Genomic DNA, 20331 nt, shown 5'->3' on the forward strand with positions numbered 1-20331 from the left:
TCCCACACGGCCAGCGGAAAGGATCAACACCCCCAATAGTGCATTGAGAGACTATGAGCAGAAATGGTGTTTTTGTGACAATTGAACAGCAGGGCCTAAAATACTGTTGGCAAAAAGTAATTAGCAAAGGAAAAGAGGCAGTTTCAGGTTCTGTATATTTCTCTTTGGGGCTACAACCAGACTCATCAGTCATGGCAGACACGTTCACATCCTCAAAACCAGAGTTCATGTTCCCAGGAAAAGACTAATTCGTACACCTGGAGAATGTTCATGTTTAGAAGGAAAGTGATGCTCTGGTTATCAAAGCTGCTTATCTGTGGGAGAAAGAGGGAGGTGGCGATTGGAGGCCCTCGGTGCGTGGCTGCTTTGTCTGGGGGGTCCGGGCCAGTCATGGAAAGAATGCTAAATGCCCTCACTGGACTTCTGTTTGAATCCTGGCTCTAGCCTGCTGCCCACTCCCTACCTATGAGAACTGGGGCACGTATGATCAGATCCTGGGCCTCGGCTTCCTTGGCTAAAAAAAAGGAGTGACCTCAAAATTCCCTTTATGGAACTCTGATCCTATAATACATGAACAGAGCCTGAAGTCGGATGAAGTTTCAGGGACCACTCATGGACTGGGAATACAAACAGAATAAATACTTTTAAATTCAATTCAGTTCCATTTGACAAGCATTTATTAAACACCTACTATGTATAAAACACTGAACCTGATGGAGGCAAATGAAGCCACAGTAGATAGATTTTTGGATCTAGAGTCAGGAAGACCTAAGTTCAAATCTGACCTCAGACATTTACTAGCTGCACGCCCTGGAGAAAGTCACTTAAATGCTATCTGACTCAGTTTCCTCAATTGTAAAATTGAGGTTTATTATAGTACCTAACTTGCAGTGTTGTAAGGATCAAATGAGATGCACAAAAAGGGCTTAGTACAGTCGCTGGCACATAGTAGGCACTATCTCAATTCTTTTTACCTTCTCTTCTGTATTCCTTCAAGTGGTAGGTTATAAAGACAAAATGAAAATAATCTTTGCCTTCAAGGAACAAACATTCTACTTTATTGGGGAAGGGAGAAAAGAGCAATGCAGTCACACAAATAAGCCAATACAAGATAATTTGACAACTTTCTGTTAAGTTCTTACCTTTCCTGTATCCTTAAAACCCAAGCAGAAGGGGCAGTTAGGTGGCTCAGTGGATAGAGGGCAAGACCTAGGGACAGGAGAGTCTGGGTTCAAATCTGGCCTCAGATAACTGTGTAACCCTGGGCAAATCACTTATCCCCTATTGCCTTAACCTGGGATCTGTACATTTTAAAAATATTTTTATATCTGTAATTCAATATAATTAGTTTCCTTTGTACTTGTTTCATGAATATAAAAATGTGATACTGAGAAGGGATCCAGAGGCTTCCTCAGACTGCCAAAGGGGCACAAATAAGGTTAAGAACCTCTGCTCTTAAAATAACCATATGTGTAGCACTAGTCAGATCATTTAACACCCTATGGGACTGGGAAAATGAACACAGAAGTTTGCATTTTGTCTTAGAGATAATAGAGATGATATTTATCTATCGGGAAAATGATATATGCTTCCTAGCTGTGTGACCCTGGGCTAGTCACTTAACCCAAATTGCCCTGCTTTTATCACTCCTCTGCCTTGGAACCAATACTTCTTTTGAGTCTAAGATGGAAGATAAGGGTTAAAAAAAAAAAGACATAGCTCTGTGATTTAGTAAAATCACCTTGGTGCTATGCCAGGGATAAATCAGAGTGGTGAAAGGCAGGAGGACCAATCAGGTCTCTCTCTGTGAGAGGTGATGAAGGCATAAACTGAGATGATGTCAGTGTGAGTAGAGAGGAAGGTCATCTGAGGTAGAAAGGATGACAGTGAGCAAACCACTGGTTGTGGGGAACAAGGAAGAGTGAGGAGAATAATGCCAAAGTCGTTAGAATACTTACTAGTGGGTAGAGCCTTCCACAGACAGAGCTTGGTAGAAGGAAAGTTTAGATGGAGAGATAATTCTAGTTAAGACCTGATGAGCATCAAATGCTTCTGGTATATCCAGTTTGAAATGTCCATTGGGCAATTGACTAATGCCTCTAAGAATCATTCCAATTTACTTATGTATGTCCAATTCGTGCATAGCTATTTATGCGTGATCTCCCTCATTTAATTGGGAGCTCCTTGTGAACAGGGATAGTATTTTGCCTATCTTCATATCTCTATCACTTAGCACCATACCTGGCACATAGTAGGAACTTAAATGCTTGGTAACTTGACTTTGTATAAAACTGTAATTAAAGAAAGAGAATGGAGATGAATGGATGGATAGATGGACAGACTGACAGACGGAGAGATATGGGAATTATCTGCAAAGAGATCATTGAATTCTTGGGGACTGATGAGGTCACAGAGGGAGTATGGAGAGAGAGAGAAAAGAGGAAGGCCTGGGACACAATTAGGTAATGTGTTATGGATAATGAGCCAGCAAAGAAGACTGAAAAGAAGTAGGAGAATCAGGAGAAAGAGCAGAGTGTCCAGAAGAAGGTAATCAGAACAGATTAGATCAGAACAGAAATTTTCATTTGACAGAATTCAAGAAACAGAAACAAATTCAAGAACTGAATTTTTTCTCATAAGAACATCAGAGCTGGCAATTAAGAAATAATAATGTAACTTTGAAAGAAAAAGTTTCACTGGCAAATGGTTAGAAGAAGAAGAAGATGTAGCAAGTATAGACATTGTTTTTCCAAGAGAGAAGAGTAAGAGAATTTTGCTTTCAGGGATGCTAGGCTCTAGTGAAGAGTAGGAAAAAACCTGGGCACATTTCAATGCAGCAGGAAAGGAGAGAGGAGAGAGGTCGAGATTAAAAAATAAAGAAAGGATGCCTGTGAGGATCTGCTAGAAGACACAGGAAATGAAGGAAAAATACTGAGGGGTTGCATTTGGCATGGAGGAGAGCCACCTCATTATCAGAGGCTGGAGAAGGGTAGAGAATGAGGGATTGTGTCAGAGAGGTTTGGAATTAAAAGAAGAGGGAATTTATTAACAGGAATGGCTTGAGAAGAGAAGAGATTTGTTTGGAGGGCAGAAATAGCCTTCTACAATGTCCAGAAAGAATCTACCCTTCATCTGATCTTGCATCTTAGGGGTGAATGGTAATTGATGGCTTTATTACAAAATCATAAATTGCCAATAATGGCATTATTTTGCACTCACAATTATTATTATATTAAATTTTGAGATTACCAGGGTTGGTTAACAAGTGAGCCAATGGTAATAAAGGTTTTTGTTATACATTTTATTTTATTTTTTTAAACTGACCTTTCATCTTGGAATCAATATTGTATATTGGTTCCAAGGCAGAAGAACTATAAGGGCTAGACAATGGGGGTCACTCAGTGAGGAAGTGTCTGAGGCCAGATTTGAACCCAGGACCTCCCATCTCTGGACCTGGCTCTCAATTCACTGAACAACCCAGCTGTCCCCTGTTATACATTTTAAACAATGAAAGCTTTTCCTTACTGCTCTGAGGACTCGGTTGTTGTTAAATGATATAAATTTGTAGTATACCCACTCCTCTTGGTTGCGACTTGTTACATCTCTGTTCAGCAACATCTGAGCTGGATCAGAGAAAGCGAATTGAGATTGATCCAGTGTGGAGACATTAATCTGGCATAAGGACAGAAGGGGCAAGAGATGCAAGTGGAGAGCCTAGTATGGAGTTGAACTGCTTAGTTATAGGGTAAAGGTTGGGAAGGAAGGAAAGTTAAATCAGCACAGGGATGATGGCCTGAGAAACTACTGGTCACATATAGGTTTAGGAGGGGAAAGCATAAGAAATGATACAGGTATACCGACACGGGAGCTTGAGAATAAATGACCTTGGAGATCTCTTCCAGTTAAATCTAAACACAACCCTATAGTCCCAGATTTAATAGTAGCTGCTATTGACAAATTATTGTGGCCAAAGTTCTATTTAATCACTTTTAGTATTTCCATTATTCAGAGGCAGATATAGCAGACAGATAACTGGCCCTGGGGTCTTCTAGACCTGGGTTAAAACTCAACTTCTGACCAATACTAGCTGTGTGACCCTGGGCAAGTCACTGCTCCTCTCAATCCTAGACAGCTCTCTAAAACTATAAGTTGTGAGGAAGGATCCAGCTTGAATCACTAGAGAGAGTTTCCTTCCCTGCAGGTTCCCTATGCCAAGGAAATCACAGGTCCAGACCCTAACCCTCTATTTCTAAATTCTAATAGTCCAAGTACGGTTCTCTTTCCTAAAAGTAAAATCTCAGAATCAAGCTAAACTTAGAAAATCCTTATGATTGTCTTAGTAAACTGGGGATCCCTGACAAACTAAGACAAAATAAAACACCCTTAGCCATAGAAACAGAACCTAGAGACTAAAGTTTATTTTGTTCTAAGGGTGTTGGAAGAATAGAAATTATTAATGACTCAAGCGGGTGCTCAATCAATATTCATTGAATTGATTTTTTTTCAGATACAATCGATGTACTTACAGATTTTAGAAGGGGAAGAAATCCTTTTCACCAGCCTTTTGAAATCGTAGGAGAGACTTGTTTCCTTTCTCCTCTAACCATACTCTAATAAATGCTAGGAAAGGCGATTCTTCCCCATGGTCCTCACAGAACAGAAAGGTCCAGAGGATCTTTTCACCCCAAGAAGACTCTCAGTGGGTCCAAATTTCCTAGATTCATTTTGGACAGGATCAGACTCCAAACCCACCCTGAACCAGATTGGAACCCAAGCTTAAGAGAGAAGCCAAACCACGTAGACAGGGACAGAATTTCTCTATTGCCTTATTTCCTTCTCCATGTCAGCTAGAGGTTACCACTGAGCAGTAAATCATCTGTCTTACTCTTGCCCAGTCCTCTCTGGTGACTACTAATTAGTACTGCTGGCTCCTTCAGGAAGACAGATTTCTCCCTTCTCCAAACCCCAGGCTTTGTAGATAGAGCAACTAGGGAGCCCCATCAACCTGTTGAGAGTAAACAAGCTCTGGGAACACATAACAGGCTCATGGATAGCCTCTGGGTATAGGACAGCTTTGTAGGCGACAGGTTCTTCTGTAGGAGGGATGAGCACTTTTCTAACACAGCTTAAATCACATCTCAGGGGCTGCTCCAAGGTACGCCTCTCTAGAGACTGGAGAGTGAGCTTGGCAGGTGAATTTCAGATCTGTAGTCCCCAGGCTGAATGTGCAACACCTGTCATCCTCACTCAGTCTCCACTTGGATGGTTTCCATGTCTGAGCTTTGGATTGCCTTGGAACTGACCGCACACCCACAGAGGCAACCAGGAAACACCCATAGGTCATACACGCGTCAGACCACCTTTCTTAGGGCTCGGCAGCCAGAACACAGAAAGGGAAGCGATGGGAAGAATATCCAGGAGCCCTAGACTCCAGGGGCTTCATTCATCACTGATACTCCTCTGAGCCTTGCTCATCCTTTGCTCCCATCTTCTCTTATACAACTGCCCACTGTACTCTACCAAAGGTTGGCCAAGTTGAGAAAAAGACAATATTCTCCAGCACTAGTCTTGTGCTTTAAATTCTTTCCTCTGCTTTTCTAGCCACTGCAAGTAAAAGATATGCTCTCCAGCATGTGAGTCCATCCTTTCCCTCTGTGTCCATTAATCTGTACCAATTGCTTCTACAAGACAAGAAATATGATGTAGTAGAGTCAAGAGGATCTGGGTTCAGAACCTGACTTAGAAATGTACTGATTTTGTGATGCTGGGTGAATCATTTAGATTCTCTCTCTTCTTCAGCTTCCTCATCTGCAAAATTAAAGGTGGTTTGATGTGAGAGGATTAGGACAGAAAATGGGATTTGTGTATGTATATGTGTAAAGAAATATATATAATGGGATTTTGTGGAAATTGAGTGAACCACAGGGACTCAATCTTATGACTTAATTCTGGAGCAAGCTCAGTTCCCTTTCTGTCCAATTATGTCAATTCTGTCTTGTGAGAAAACTTTATTCAATTACGGGAACTGGAAGAAAACTTATTGCATCATTTGAATCTAGTCCTGTGTGTCTGAGAAACTGGACCACTGGTGCTTAGAGATCCTTAACTAAAGACCCTAGATAATGCTGAACAGAAGCCTAGTCAGATCCCAAGATTGATGCAATGAGTTCTCTCACAGTTATACACTTCAAACAATCTATATATCTTATCTTAAAATTAGCCCCATACGAATCAATCAGGTTTTTGTTTCCATGCTCCTTTGATTGTTCACTGGAAATGCCACACTTCTTTTTCTGATTTCAGGAATTTGTACCTGTTTGCTGTCCCACTGCCACCTTGGAAAGTCCCTAATTTTCCTTCAGTTAGAAATCAAATCACCTAATGTTGTATCCTGGTTCATTGTTTCCTTTTAATTAATCATCCTTATTTAATTAATTGTTTTTCACACTTAAAAGTCTGTTTCCCCCTGTGTTCTGGGTCTAGTGCCAAAGCTGAGGAAAGTAACTGGTCCCAATTTGTTGGGCAATTGCTGAGCATTGCTTAATAAATCAACATACTTGGAAGAGCGAACTTTTGTTTCCTCAATCATTTCTTTTTTTTGCCCACCACAGTGGTAAGAGCTTACAAGCCTCAAAGGTCCCTTCCAGATCTAAAATGAGAGTCCTGATCTATGCACTGGCCATAGCAGTAACATATTTTACTCATGTACAGAATTTCTCTTAGTAGATGCACAGTTGTTTGCTAGGGCTAGAGAATCCAAAGCAGTGACCCTGCCACGTAGCCACAGTCAGCCTAGATGAGAGGAAAAGGCACTGCCACATAAAAGGCAACTACAACAATGAATAATTGGAAGAGAGTGACGATTCAGAATTAGGAAAGACCATTGTGGAGCAAGGTAGTCAAGGAAAAATTTATGGACGGTTTGGGAATATATCAGTCAGTTATTCAGTCAACAATTTTTAAGAACTTCCCATGTGCCAGGCACTGTGCTTGAAGAATGAGCTGTTTCAGACAAGGAGAAAGGAGGAGAGAGCTTCCTATAGTCAAGCAATTAGCAAGAGCAAATGTGTCAAGGGGGAAGTCTTCTCAAGTACAAAGAGCAGGTTGGCTTGGGCAGAGAGTTCATGTGATGGGACCAGAGAGCAAAATTTGTGCCAGATTATAGAGGGCTTTGAATGTCAGCATGAACCTATTCATCTCCTTATTTTTGTTTCAAAGTGGATTATCCTGTCTTAAAGACAATCATATTACCTGTTTCTCTAGCCAATGTTTTTTTTTTTGGCCTGCTTGCCTCATTACCCATCAGCACCTCCACCAAAGCACTGTCAGCCCAAAGGAGGGTTCAAAATGCTCAAATGAGTTCATTTTACTCTTTTTAAGTAACTCGGGCAAAAGTTTAATATGGAAGAACTTCAGTGTCTGAATCGTTCTCAATTTCCTGGGCACACACACACACACATAAACACTCCAACCTTTATTTAAGCTAAAGACATTGCTTTAGTCCTATTCAGCTCTCCCTAAGTGGTGCCTTCAGCAGCTATGATTAGGCTATCAACGAATGACCAACCTCATTTAACGCCATTCCAATAAGGAATCAATACCCAAATTGCTGCCACTTTGAGTGTTCCTTGGTAATGATCCTAAAGGTCTTCCCAGAATAAAGGCCAGGCTCTTTAATGGGAGAGATAGAGTGGTGGAGAGAGCAAGCCACTTCTTTTTGATTTCTGTAGACTCCATGCCTAGCACAGAACCTTACATAGAGAGGAAGCTACCCACTAACAAAATGAAATCTCCAAAGCTATTGGCTCTACCTCGTATGCCTCCTTTTTCTTCTCCAGTTTTCCTTGAATTCTTTCCAGGATGTTTCTTAACATTTTTTTCTACATACCAATGCCTTGACCTTTATCTGCTTCTTTACTGCAGATAAGACATGCTCAGATTTTTTTTCTCTTTCTCTAGCTTCTTCCATTTGTTCCTCAGTACTTTTCCCAAGGAGATAGACTGTTTTCTTTCTACCAGAGCATATTCAAGGTCTTCTCCTTTTATTTCACTCTCAGACTCTCACTACACTGGATAAGTAATCTCCTCACCTGACTCTCCTTCCATTTCCTCATAAGAAGCTAGGGTAGCAAGGTGGTACAGCTGATAGTCAAGTAGTCGTGTAGTCAAGAGCACTCATCTTCTTGAGTGCCAGTCCATCCAGAAATTTACTGGCTGTGTGATTCTTGGCAAGTCACTTCATCCTATTTACCTTGGTTTCTTCATCTATAAAATAAGCTAGAGAAGGAAATGGCAAATCACTCTACTATCTTTGCAAAGAAAACCTCAAATGGAATCACAAAGAGTTTGGATATGACTGAAAACAACTCAATAATAAGAACAAGGAGGTTGGTTGTACTACGTCTTTTCTAAGCTTTCTTCCAGCCCTAACTACCACATATACTCCATCTTCCTTAGAAGTGGTGTGGAATACTATAAAAAGCATAGGACTGGGAATCAGAAAGCTCTAGGTTCAAATCCTGCCTCTGACACTTTTTTCCTCTGGAATCCTAGACAAATCATTTAATTTTTCTGCATCTTCAACTAATAATATATATCTACTATGTCGTCATTCTTTTTGGAACAACCAAACTGATCACAAAAAAAAAAAAAACAGAAATTAAAAGACTTGATCTATTTTTAAGTATCATTTCAACTGTCTTAAGAATTGCCAAGTTTTAAGAAAACACATGTCCAATTTCAACTCTTTTTAATACTTACCTGAAGGTAAGGACTTTCAAATTTTCATTCTCCAGATTCCATCAGACTAGATTTTGTTGCAGTTCTTAAACTGCGTCATCTGAGTAGTCAGTTTCCCTTTCAGTTTATACAGTCATTTATGGGGTTTTTGGTTTTCTGATGTCAAGGGCATTAGCTCCAAGGTCACTCAGTATCTGCCTTAGAGACCAGGAGAGAATCCATACATAGAGAGGGTTAAGTTATCTTGATGGAATTTTGAGTATCCTTAGGGTAAATTCTTGTATTTGTACAGAAACACAAAGCAAACCTCACTCTGACTCTCAGCAGCTTCCACATGTTCCACTACTGTTCTCTACCTCTCCTTTATTATTCATTCCTTACTTCTGTTCAACTCTTCCTAACCCTATTTGGGATTTTCTTGATAAAGATATTGGCATAGTTTGCCATTTCCTTCTTCAGCTCCTTTCACAGATTAAGAAACAGGCCAACACATTGCGTAGCTCTGACCACTCTTCTGCCTTGGAGCCAATACACAGTATTGACTCTAAGACAGAAGGTAAGGGTGAAGGAAGGAAGGAAGGAAGGAAGGAAGGAAGGAAGGAAGGAAGGAAGGAAGGAAGGAAGGAAGGAAGGAAGGAAGGAAGGAAGGAAGGAAGGAAGGAAGGAAGGAAGGAAGGAAGGAAGGAAGGAAGGAAGGAAGAAACAGGGTTAAGTGACTTGCCCAGGGTCACACAGCTAGTAAGGTCTGAGACTGGATTTGAACACAGAAAGATGAGTCTTCCTGACTCCAGGTTCAGCACTTTATCTACTGTGTTACCTAGCTATCCTTCTCTATCTCACTGCCTTTGTCTAAAAGGAGTTTTTCTACTTTGAAACTTTTAGATTTATTCAGCTTCTTGATACAAAACAGAAGGATAAAATCCGGGTGTGGGATTTTCAAATGAATTTCAGAAGCAAATCTGTCAAAGAAGTCTTTCTCACAAATTTATCAAACTTCTTAGGCTAGTGGGCAGGCTTGCCTTTTTTAGATGAAGTGTTGGCCTAGTTCTTTCTAATGGAAAATACATATCATAGCAGGGATTGATTTCCTACTATTTATGAAAAAAAAAAAGGCAGTCCAAAGCTCCGCCATGCTTATTCTCCTAAGCAAAGTGTTGATATGCTTTTAGTGAGCAACTTTTCTAGCTATCGATCTGAATTCTTGAGATACTATTCCCCTCAGCTTTCTACTGTTGGAAGATAATTACCCAGCCCTGGCTTTTAGAGTCCTTTACTGGCTTTTCTTCTTTCTCCTACCCTTAATTTGCTTCCTCTGAGAGAGCAAATAAAACCTCTAACATTTAAATCTTTCCATTTTAATTCATGTCAGCAGTTCAGGGGAGAAGAGATTGAAACTACTGCTAAAACTGAGGTGTACCATTATCCTTGGATTTTAATTATCCATTCTATTCTGATACCCTGTTGCTATAGCTAATTAAGAATTGTCTACTATATTTCTTTACTGAAACAGTTATTCCTATGTAAATTTACTCAAACTGCAACAGAGAGCAGGATAATAAAGTGATAATTTCTTCATGGTCTTTATATGTATAGTTGGTAAAATCAATTGATCAACAAGTATATTATTAGGGCTAATGGTAGGTAGGGTTAGGGAGGTGAACTCTTCCTGAGTTCAAATCAAATTAGACATTTACTAACTGTGACCTTGGGCAAGTTATTTAACTCTGTTGGCCTCAGTTTCCTCATCTGTAAAATGAGCTGGAGAAGGAAATGACAAACCGTTTCAGTATTTTTGCCAAGAAAATTTCAAATGGAGTCAAGAAGCGTCAGACATGACTGAAAAATGACTCAATAACAACCACCACAAAGGTAGAGTTATAGAGTTGGCAGGAAGGCATAAGAAGTCACCTTGTTCATTCTTGTGCCTTGAAAATATACTTCTTCAATCACTCTATTGCAAATAGGAATAATATGGAAATCGATTTTGAACAATGATACATATATAACTCAGTGGAATTGCTCGTCAGCTCTGGGAGCGGGGAGGGAAAAGGGGAGGGAGAGAACATGAATCATGAAACTACCAGGAAGTAGTAACAACTACAATAAAGGAAATGATGTGAGACCATCATAGAGAAAAGTCTCATCTGGAGTAGATGGCGCCTTGAGTGTAGACACGAGTGAGCACATTGGCGATTATCAAGTGGCAAGCATTGACTGTCATACTTGATCTACGATGGATGTTGTGTTAGGCATACAAAGACAAAAACAATCCTTGCCCTAAAAGAGCTTATATTCTCTTGGGAAAGCAATACATACACATATAAGTATAAATTCAGAGAGCACACCCTAGCAAATGAGGGGAGCCTCAGAAACCTTAAATATAAGGTGACAGGAGAGGAATTTTGAAGGAAACTAAGGGTTCTTGAGAAAGGTGAGAGGGAGAGAGTGCATTCCAGGCATGAGACCCAACCTAGACAAAAGCCCAAAGACAGGAAAGAGACGGAGCATTGAATTTGAACAGAAAGAAAACCAGTTTGGCTGGTGTCAGATGCTTAGCACAATACCTGCACACAGTAGGTACTTAACAAATGCTTGTCGACTTGACCATAGAGTAGGTAAAAGGGGAATCAGGTGGAACAAACTTGGCAAGGTAGTTTGAAGCCAGGTTGTGAAGGGCCTTAAGCTTTGGGAGCATTTGTATTTGATGTTAAAGGTAATAGGGAGCCACAAGACATTCTTAAGCTAGTGAGGATATGTCCTACCTCAACACCAACATATGTCTTGTTATTGGCAGCCAATGAGATCATATCATCATTTTCAAGAGTAGAAAACCATGCAATAGTGATGGAAAGATCCCTATTCTTTAAGTCCAGAGTTGTTGATTAATTGTTTCAATCATGTCTAATTCTTCAGGACTCCTTTTGGGGATTTTCTTGGCAAAGATATTGTAATGACTTCCCATTTCCTTCCCTGGCTCATTTGACAGATGAGGAAACTGAGGCAAACAAGGTTAACTGACTTTCCCAGAGTTACACAGCTAGCAAATGAGTCCAATTGGAACTGAAGTCTTCCTGATTTCAGATCCAGCACTCCATCCACTGTGCCACTCCAAGTTCAGAGAGATAGGCTCCAATTCTGACTCCATAATTTTTACTAGCCATACGCTCTTTAACAAAATACTCCAATTCCTTTAGTCTTTAGGCCCTCATCTATGAAATATAAATAGTAATATGAACACTACTTGCCTTGCAGAATTGTTATGAGGAAATCTCTTTGTAAACCTTAAAAAAAATACTATATATAAATATATCCTATTTTTCAATGCTTCAATAGGTCTGTGATTAAATTGTGAGCTTCTCAGGGCAGGTACTTTTTTTCTGCTTCTTTGTATATCCTCAACACTTAGCACCATGCCTGGAACATTACAGGAGCTTAATAAGTGTGTATTGGCTGACTGTGATTTCCCCAATGTGTAGATCCCCATTCCCTTCAATGGTGTGAATTGCAACTCATCCACCCAGGCTCATGTTATGTGTCTCTTGCCCATGTCTTTCCAGAAATCCTCCACAGGAAATACAACCAAACATACTGAAGGAACAGCTTCTAAGACTCTTGACATCTCTATTATTACTCTTATTATTCATCAGAATGAGCCCCCCTCTGTCAGGATAACTTTAACCACACAAGCATCATTGATTTCTCTGCTTAGTCGCTTGTGTCTGATTTCCATTTAAGTCCCCAGTTCTATCTGCTTGATCTCCCAAATACAAATGAGGAACTAAAAAGAGGCCAGTGCTTTTATCAGCTGGGAATGAGAAAACCCAAAAGAGGAGCACTGAGTAACAACGTGCCATCCTGTGAGACAATCAGAGCTCAAGATCTTGAAAATGGACCCGGTGACCTTGGGAAGAATACCCCCTTGCTCCCCTCTATTTAAAATGGTTTGGCTTGAATACAAGACCATGCGGTGAGTAATATGGAACTGGAAGGGACCTCAGAGACCATCTCAATAGTCATTAGTCAGTAAGCATTCATTGCCTACTATATGCCAGCCATTGTGCTAAACACAGGGATACAAAGAAAAGCCAAAAATGGTCCCTGCCCTCAGTAACCTCGCAATCTGATGAAACAGCATGTAAACAAATATGGACAAACAAGTTACATGTAGGAGAGATAAATGATCATTAATAGAGGAAAGACACTAGAATGAAAAGGGATAAGGAAAGACTTCCCATAGATTTTAGTTGCTACTTGAAGGAAGTCAGGGAAGCTAGAAGGCAGAGACAAGGAGGGAGAACATTTCAGACAGGAAGGACAGCCAGTGAAAATGTCCAGAATCTAGAAAGAGAATGTTTTGTTCATGGAACAGCAAGGAAGATGGTGCCCCTGAATCAGAGTACAGGGAAGGTGGGAGGGGAAGTTATAAAGGATAAGTATAAGATTATAAAAGTTGGGGAACGGGCATGAGAATTCTATATTGGATCCTGGAGGTGATAATGAGCCACTAGGGTTTATTGAGTAGGAAGGTGACATGGTAGGACTTATGCTTTAAGATGGCAGGTTTTTTATGCTTTTTTTCATTTTTCATTTTAAATATTTAATAATTTAATTTCTTTTAAATATTTAATTTAATTTTAATTAATTAATTAAAATTAAATAAAGAATTAATTATTTAATTAAATATTTAATTTAAATATTTAATAACTCAAATATTTAATTTAATTTTAAGATGCTTTTAAGATTGGCAGATGGAGAATGAAATGGAGTAGGGAAGAACTAATGGCAGGCAGACCAACCAGCAAGCTATTGCAATAGTTGAGGCATGAGGTGATGGCTGCCCTTACCATGGTGGTGGTAGTATCAGATAAAAGAGGAGAGCATATCTGAAAGATGTTTCAGATGAGAAATTTACAGGTCTTGACAACAGATTAGATATAGGAGGGACCATAAAATAGGTAGAAGTGAAGGGTGACATGTTGTCACCTGGGAGATTAGGAACATGAATAAGGAAGTTTGGAAGAGAGATGGGTTTGGGGGGCAATAATAAGTTCAGTTTTAGACACGGGTTGACTTAAAATGTTTACTGGGCATCCAGTTTGAGATGGCCAAAGGTCAATGGAAATGCAACTCTGGAAAGCAGCAGAGAAGTAAGGGCTGCATAGAGAAATCTGAGAATCATCAGGATAGAGATGGCAAATTAGTCCACGGGAGATCATGAGAAGTGAACTAGTATAGTGGGAGATGAGACAATGGACCAGGACAGAGCCCGGAGGTCAGTCATAGTTAGTGGACATGACCCAGATGCAGATTCCTCAAATATCCTTCAAAGGAAAGAGAAACAGCAGTCAGATAGGTAGTAAGAGAACCAGGAGAGAATCGAGACCCATAAACCTAATGAGAAGAGTGATCGACAGTGCCAAAGACTCCAGAGAAGTCCTGAAAAATGAAGATTGAGAAAAAGTCATTGAATTTGGCAATTAGAGGACCAAGGGTAACTTTGGAAAGAGGAAAGAGGAATTTGGGTTTAAGGGTGAAGTCAGAAGCTGAATTATAGAGAATTAAGAAGAGGACAGGAAGCAGAAGCGTCTCTTATCGACTGCCCTCTCAAAGAGTTATGCCAGAAAAGGCAAAGAAAGGCATTATAGGACAATGATGGGGACAGAAGGATCAAGCGAGAGTTTTTTGAGGATAGAAGACACATGAGCATATTTGTAGGCAAGAGGGAAAACTGAAGGTAAATGAGAGAACAGGAATGACAGATTAAGCAATAAACTGGAGGAGAGAAAATGAAATGGGATTGCTTGTACAGAAAGCATATAGAATTTGCATTGGTGTTACAGGGGTGGAGGAATGGCAGAAGGCATATGAATGATGTGAAATATGGAAGGAAGGGAGAAGAGGGAGCTCTCAGAAAATGGACTCAATCTAGTTATTTTACAGATGAGGAAACTGAGGCCAAAAGGTGTTAAGTAAGTTCATAGGATTGTACATTTGGAGCTAAAGGAGACCTTAGGGACCATCCAGTCTGACCCCTCTCATGTTATAGAGGAGGAAGGAAATCCAAAAGAAATGAATGACTTGTCCAGATTCACACAACTAATAATTCCTGAAGCAGTATTTGAACTCGGGTTTTCCCAACTAAGAATTTAGTACTTTATCTGCTTTGTGAGCCATCTTGCCCCAGGTTAGTGGCCCTGGAAACTAGCCTCCTGAATCCCAGCATGGTCTTTCTGTTACAACAGGTTGCTTCCTTCTCTTGCCCAGAGCTTCCCACCACCTTCCCAGGATGCAAACATCCCTAGAAGCAAAGACTGCTTTGTAATCTTCTCACCTGACTTGGCAGTAAATGGCAAAACCTTTATGGGCATCAGTACTGTATGTAACGAAGTGTCTGAATCTAACATTCAGAATATCTTAGTAATACCTGGTTATCTATGTATACCTAGAGGGGCAGAAATGGAGCCTGTTTGCAGACCTGTTGTCCCAGATCTCTGTCTGTTTGCTGGAGATCTTCAGGCAATCTGGGGACCAGTAAGAACTCCCGCTCCTCCCAAGTCAGCTCCTTTAAACCCTAGTACGACGGTGGGCTTCCAGTTAGCATAATTATGAGCTTTACTGCCTGGGATTACTACTACTACTACTACTACCCTCGAATTGTCCAAGACTATGAGCTCATTTTCTTGTTATTGTTATTCAGTTGTTTCCAACTCTTTGGGAGTCCATGGCTGGTCATGGGGTTTTTTTACCATTTCTTTCTCCAGTAGATCCTTTTGTCAGGTAATCAGAAGTTAAGTGACTCGCTAGGAAATAGATGTAAGCTGGATTTGAACTCAGTTCTCCCTAATTCTAGACCAAGTACTCTTAACCACTGAGTTCCAGTTGCCACTTTAAACTAAGTTTACCACATTCCTTAAAGCATTTATGTCCCAATAAGTTTGTCTTCCATGTGTCATCCACCAAAGCTAGCTGAGATTGTCAAGCTTCCTTCCCCTTTTATTTTTAACTTTCTCAGAGCCCCAGTCAGATCATAGACTGATGAATGACTGAGTGGTTTATTTTCTTCTACACAGAACCTAAAGCGAGTGGCAGAGACCTGGATGGATGAATTTGCCGAGTACATTTACCAGCGGCGACCTGAGTACAGACACCTTTCCACTGGCGACATCTCTGCCCAGAAGGAACTCCGGAAGCATCTCAAGTGCAAGGACTTCAAGTGGTTCATGGCAGCTGTCGCCTGGGATGTCCCCAAGTACTACCCCCCAGTGGAGCCCCCACCAGCTGCCTGGGGGGAGGTGAGGCACATAGCAGGCATGAAACCTGCTCTTCCTGCTATCTGTTGAGTCTTTCATAGAATAACGGAGTTGGAAGGTTTCCAGAAGTCACCTAGTCTATGCCCCTGTTCTAACTCATACTATCTCAGATAAATGAATCTTCTTCTTCTTCTTCTTCTTCTTCTTCTTCTTCTTCTTCTTCTTCTTCTTCTTCTTCTTCTTCTTCTTCTTCTTCTTCTTCTTCTTCTTCTTCTTCTTCTTCTTCTTCTTCTTCCTTCTTCTTCCTCCTTCTTCTTCTCCTTCTCCCCCCTCTCCTTCTCCTTCTCTTTCTCCTTCTCCTCCTTCTCCTCCTCATCCTCCTTCTCCTTTTCCTTCTTCTTCTCCTTCTCCTTCTCCTCCTCCTCCTCCTTTTACTCCTTCTTCTTCTCTTTCTCCTCCTCCTCCCTCTCCTTCTCCTCCTCCTTCTCTTTCTTCTACTCCTTCTTCTTCTCTTTCTCCTCATCCTCCCTCTCCTTCTCCTCCTTCTCTTTCTCCTTCTCCTCCCTCTCCTTCTCCTCCTTCTTCTCTTTCTTCTATTCCTTCTTCTCCTTCTCTTCCTTCTTTCTTCTACTCCTTCTTCTTCTCTTTCTCCTCATCCTCCCTCTCCTCCTCCTCCTCCTCCTTCTCCTCCTCCTTCTTCTCCTTCCTCCTTCTTTTTTCTTCTCCTTCTCCTCCTTTCTTATTCTTCCATTTTACCTTCTGACTTAGTAACAACTCTAAGATGGAAGAACAAAGGTTAGACAAACAAGGTTAAGTGACTTGCCCAGGGTCACACAGCTAAGAAGTGTCTGAGGTCCAATTTGAACTCCTGACTCCAGCCTGGCAATCTAGCCACTGTGCTGCTTAGCTACTCCTGTCCATTCTCTTCTTAGGTATATCTACAAACATAGCTGTCTCCCTTGTTTCCCCATCTCAGTGTTTTAGGACCAAGTATTCAGCCACTAATGACTCCACATGAGAACCCCCTCCCCCCCAAAAAATAAGGTTGAACTAGACACCCTACAGGTCCCTCCCAGGTTGAGACCTATGATCCTGTGACAGACCATCTGAGCCAAAACAGGAGTCATGCTCTCCACTGATGGAGGAATTACCAACCCTAATGAAATCTAGATCCTTGAAATAAGTAGAAGAGTCACAGAAGCACAGATATACAGCTGGAAACGACCTAATTCAACTTCTGATTTTTAAGATAAAGAAACTGAGGCACAGAGAGATTGAGATTTTACTCAAACATTTGCAGCCAAAGGAAAAAGGCAACTAAATGGGGCATTCAATAAAGCACAGGACTTGGAGTCAGGAAGTCAGGAGTTTGAATTCTGCCTCAGACACTTAGTTATGTGACCCTGGGCTAGGTGCTTAATCTCTCTCTGCCTCAGTTTCCTAATTCTGTTAAATGGAGATATGACCTACTTCATAAGATGATTGTGAGTTAACATATGTATGCACACCTTGTGTTATAGAAATGCTAATTATTGTTAATATGTGGATTTTTAGTCAACTACTGATCCCTGCATCTATCATGACATGGGTTACGACTCATCCTATACACATAACCCTTTATGTTCGGACTCAGCCCTAGTAATAGTGTGTCTTTGCTGCTTTCTTTCCAAGTCACCCTGTTGAGGGGAGACAAGAGATGCATCTCCTCCTAACACATAGCAATGAAAAACAGAGGACCATCATCACTTTCTTGAGCAAAGGCTGGCCTTCTTCCCTCCAGATGCTTCCACTTGATTTCATTTCCTGATAAGAAAATGGGGAGGCTGAATCAGCCTAGCTTTTCAAATAAATGTCTGAGTGTATCCATGCATAAACATGTGTGTTTATATGTGCATGTATGTGTGTGTACATACATCTGCATGTGCATGTGCGGTGTGTATGTGTGTTGTGTGTAGACATGAAAATAACTCTTGTTCCCAGTTTAGTCATGTTCATGGCTATGACTTACCAAAGCCTCCTTCCTTCAGAAAATTGTATTCCAGAAAACTGCGCTAAATTGAACAGAATAGATTTCTCTTAGTAATTTGATCTGCTTTTAGAAGATTGCCAGCTCGGTGTCAGATCGAGGTTCAGACTGGAGCTGATTGCTAAGCACAAATAATCTGCCTACTCATCCCCTTACCCTCACCCCTTCCTTAGGCAGGGCAAGTGCAGTAGCTGGACAAATCGTGGTGGCTAGACATGACCTTAGAAAGAAGCAACACCAACCTTTTCCTCTTACTGATGAAGAAATTCAGAGAAAAGAGGAATGACTTGTCCAGGGTCACAGAGTGAGTTAGGAGCAGGGCCAGCTAGAGACAAATAAATACACACAGTCAGAGACCTGAACCCATCTCTGACCACTGAGCTCTGATAATAACAGGGACTCACTCAGCAAACTCCTTTCACCAGCATCCTTGGGGTGAGCTAGTCAGATGCCGTAGGGCCCCCCTAGACTTTTAGGGTGTAGAAGGACTATTTCTCAATGCCAGGGATTAGAATTTCCAATCCATGTGGAACAACCACTCCTTTACTCTCATTAAAGCCATTGTTCTGAGATCCGTTATATTCCTCTTCATCATAAAGCAATGGATTATTGAGCATCAAAGAATGGAGGTTCACACCACAGCTCTGTTATGACTCTGGGTAAATCACTTCTTCTTGGATCTCCGGATAATACTGGATTAAAGTTAGGAAGATCTGGATTCAAAGCCTCCCTCAAACATCTACTTAGCTGTGTAACCTTAGGCACATCACAACCTCTTTTAGCTGTAAAATGGAGAAAATAAGAGTACTTTCCTCCAGGGGTTGTTATAAGGATCAAATGAGAAAATATTTGTAAAGCCCTTTGCAAAAGGGCCACATAAGGGCTATCTTTTATTATTATTTTCATTAACTATTATAGAACATCGAAGATAGGTTCAGTTGAGCTCAAGTTACCCAGCCAAGGACAGTTCAGAGGAGAATCCCAGTTTCAGAGTTAATTATTGCCTTCAAATTTAGCAGATCATAAGTAGCCTGATTCTCTTCTGATGATAATAGCTGATAGCCTAGAAAGTTTGCAAGGTATTTCACAAAAATATCTCATTGGAGCCTCCCAACAACCCTCTGAGATAATTACGACAGACAATATGGTACCCATTTGATGGATGAGATGCAGAGAGCCAAAGTTCTTGTCCATGGACAGAATACAAGTAAGCCCTAAAGACTCCAATATCTCCTGGAGCCTAATAAAACATCTTGGCTGCATCAGAAGACCAACAAGCATTTGTTAAACACCCACTATATAAAAAACACTTCTGGGGATACAAAGTCAAAACCAAAATCAGACTCTACCTTCAAGAGGCTTACATTCTACTTGGGACATTTAGCATGTCAGCAAATTAAACAAAATTTAAGGAGGAGAGAAAGCACTAACTATGGAGATCAGTAAATCATTTTCTTAGGAAGCTGCAGAAAAATCCATTTAGCTTAATGGCTAGATAGTAGGGCTCAGGGTCCGGAAGACCTGAGTTCGGGTCCCATCTCTGACATTGGGAGCCCTGGGAAAGTCCTTGAACTTTTCAATGCCCAAAAGAACTCTCCAAGGTTTAAAGGTGCACTAACCAACCCCTAAGAATAATAGCAAGACATGACTTCAATGCAGTATAGAGGTAAAGAGCTTGGAAACAAGTACTAATCCACCTTCTTTGGGAGAGAATGTATCCTTACTGGGATCTGCTTTCAGAGAAGTTCTTCTTCAAGAGTGTAGTACTGTCTATAAACCACATCAATAAAATCACAGGTTCCATCAGAAAAGAAATTATAAATATGCAAAATCATGCTAGATATACAAATTCAAAATGAGAAACAATCCCTGCCCTCAAGTACCTTCTGTTCTTTTGAGGAATACAGCATAGGTCTGTCATCTCCTCAAACTTCCTCTTCCAGTATGGATAGAGCCCAACTGATGAACCCCCTTTTTAACCAACATGGAAAAAAACGGATTGCCTGCTTTCTACTCTAAAAATATTTCCAACTCTAAAAAGAGTTTTAATGCTCATAAATTTTTATTATTTGTATTTTTTTCCTTGAGAGAATTTTTAGGCTCCTATAAACTTGAAATTAATTTGTTAGTTTGGGCAAAGCTCTTGAATAAATGTAAAAGATTATTTGTTTTTAGAGAATTTTTTTTTTAATGAGGAATATGGCCTGTTGGATCTTTGAAGAGAGTGATGGGAAGGAGCCACAGAGAACTCCTGAGCTGTAAACACCAAGACTACTTTATGAGATGTTTGTGCCAAGATAGAGGGTGCTGCTCACC

General features: G+C 40.6%; 1 protein-coding gene across 2 annotated transcripts in view; it reads left to right on the forward strand.

Annotated features, from left to right (window-relative positions):
- Positions 1 to 20331, forward strand: part of GALNTL6 (polypeptide N-acetylgalactosaminyltransferase like 6) — a 1644699-nt gene that overhangs the window by 1554485 nt on the left and 69883 nt on the right. For both annotated transcript variants that reach the window (XM_056802912.1, XM_007496117.3), the window contains one exon: positions 15810 to 16031. In XM_056802912.1, coding sequence (XP_056658890.1) covers positions 15810 to 16031 — 222 coding nt within the window. The remainder of the gene's footprint in view (positions 1 to 15809; positions 16032 to 20331) is intronic.

The sequence above is a fragment of the Monodelphis domestica genome, chromosome 6 (assembly GCF_027887165.1).
Source record: "Monodelphis domestica isolate mMonDom1 chromosome 6, mMonDom1.pri, whole genome shotgun sequence".
Classification (NCBI taxonomy): Eukaryota; Metazoa; Chordata; class Mammalia; order Didelphimorphia; family Didelphidae; genus Monodelphis; species Monodelphis domestica.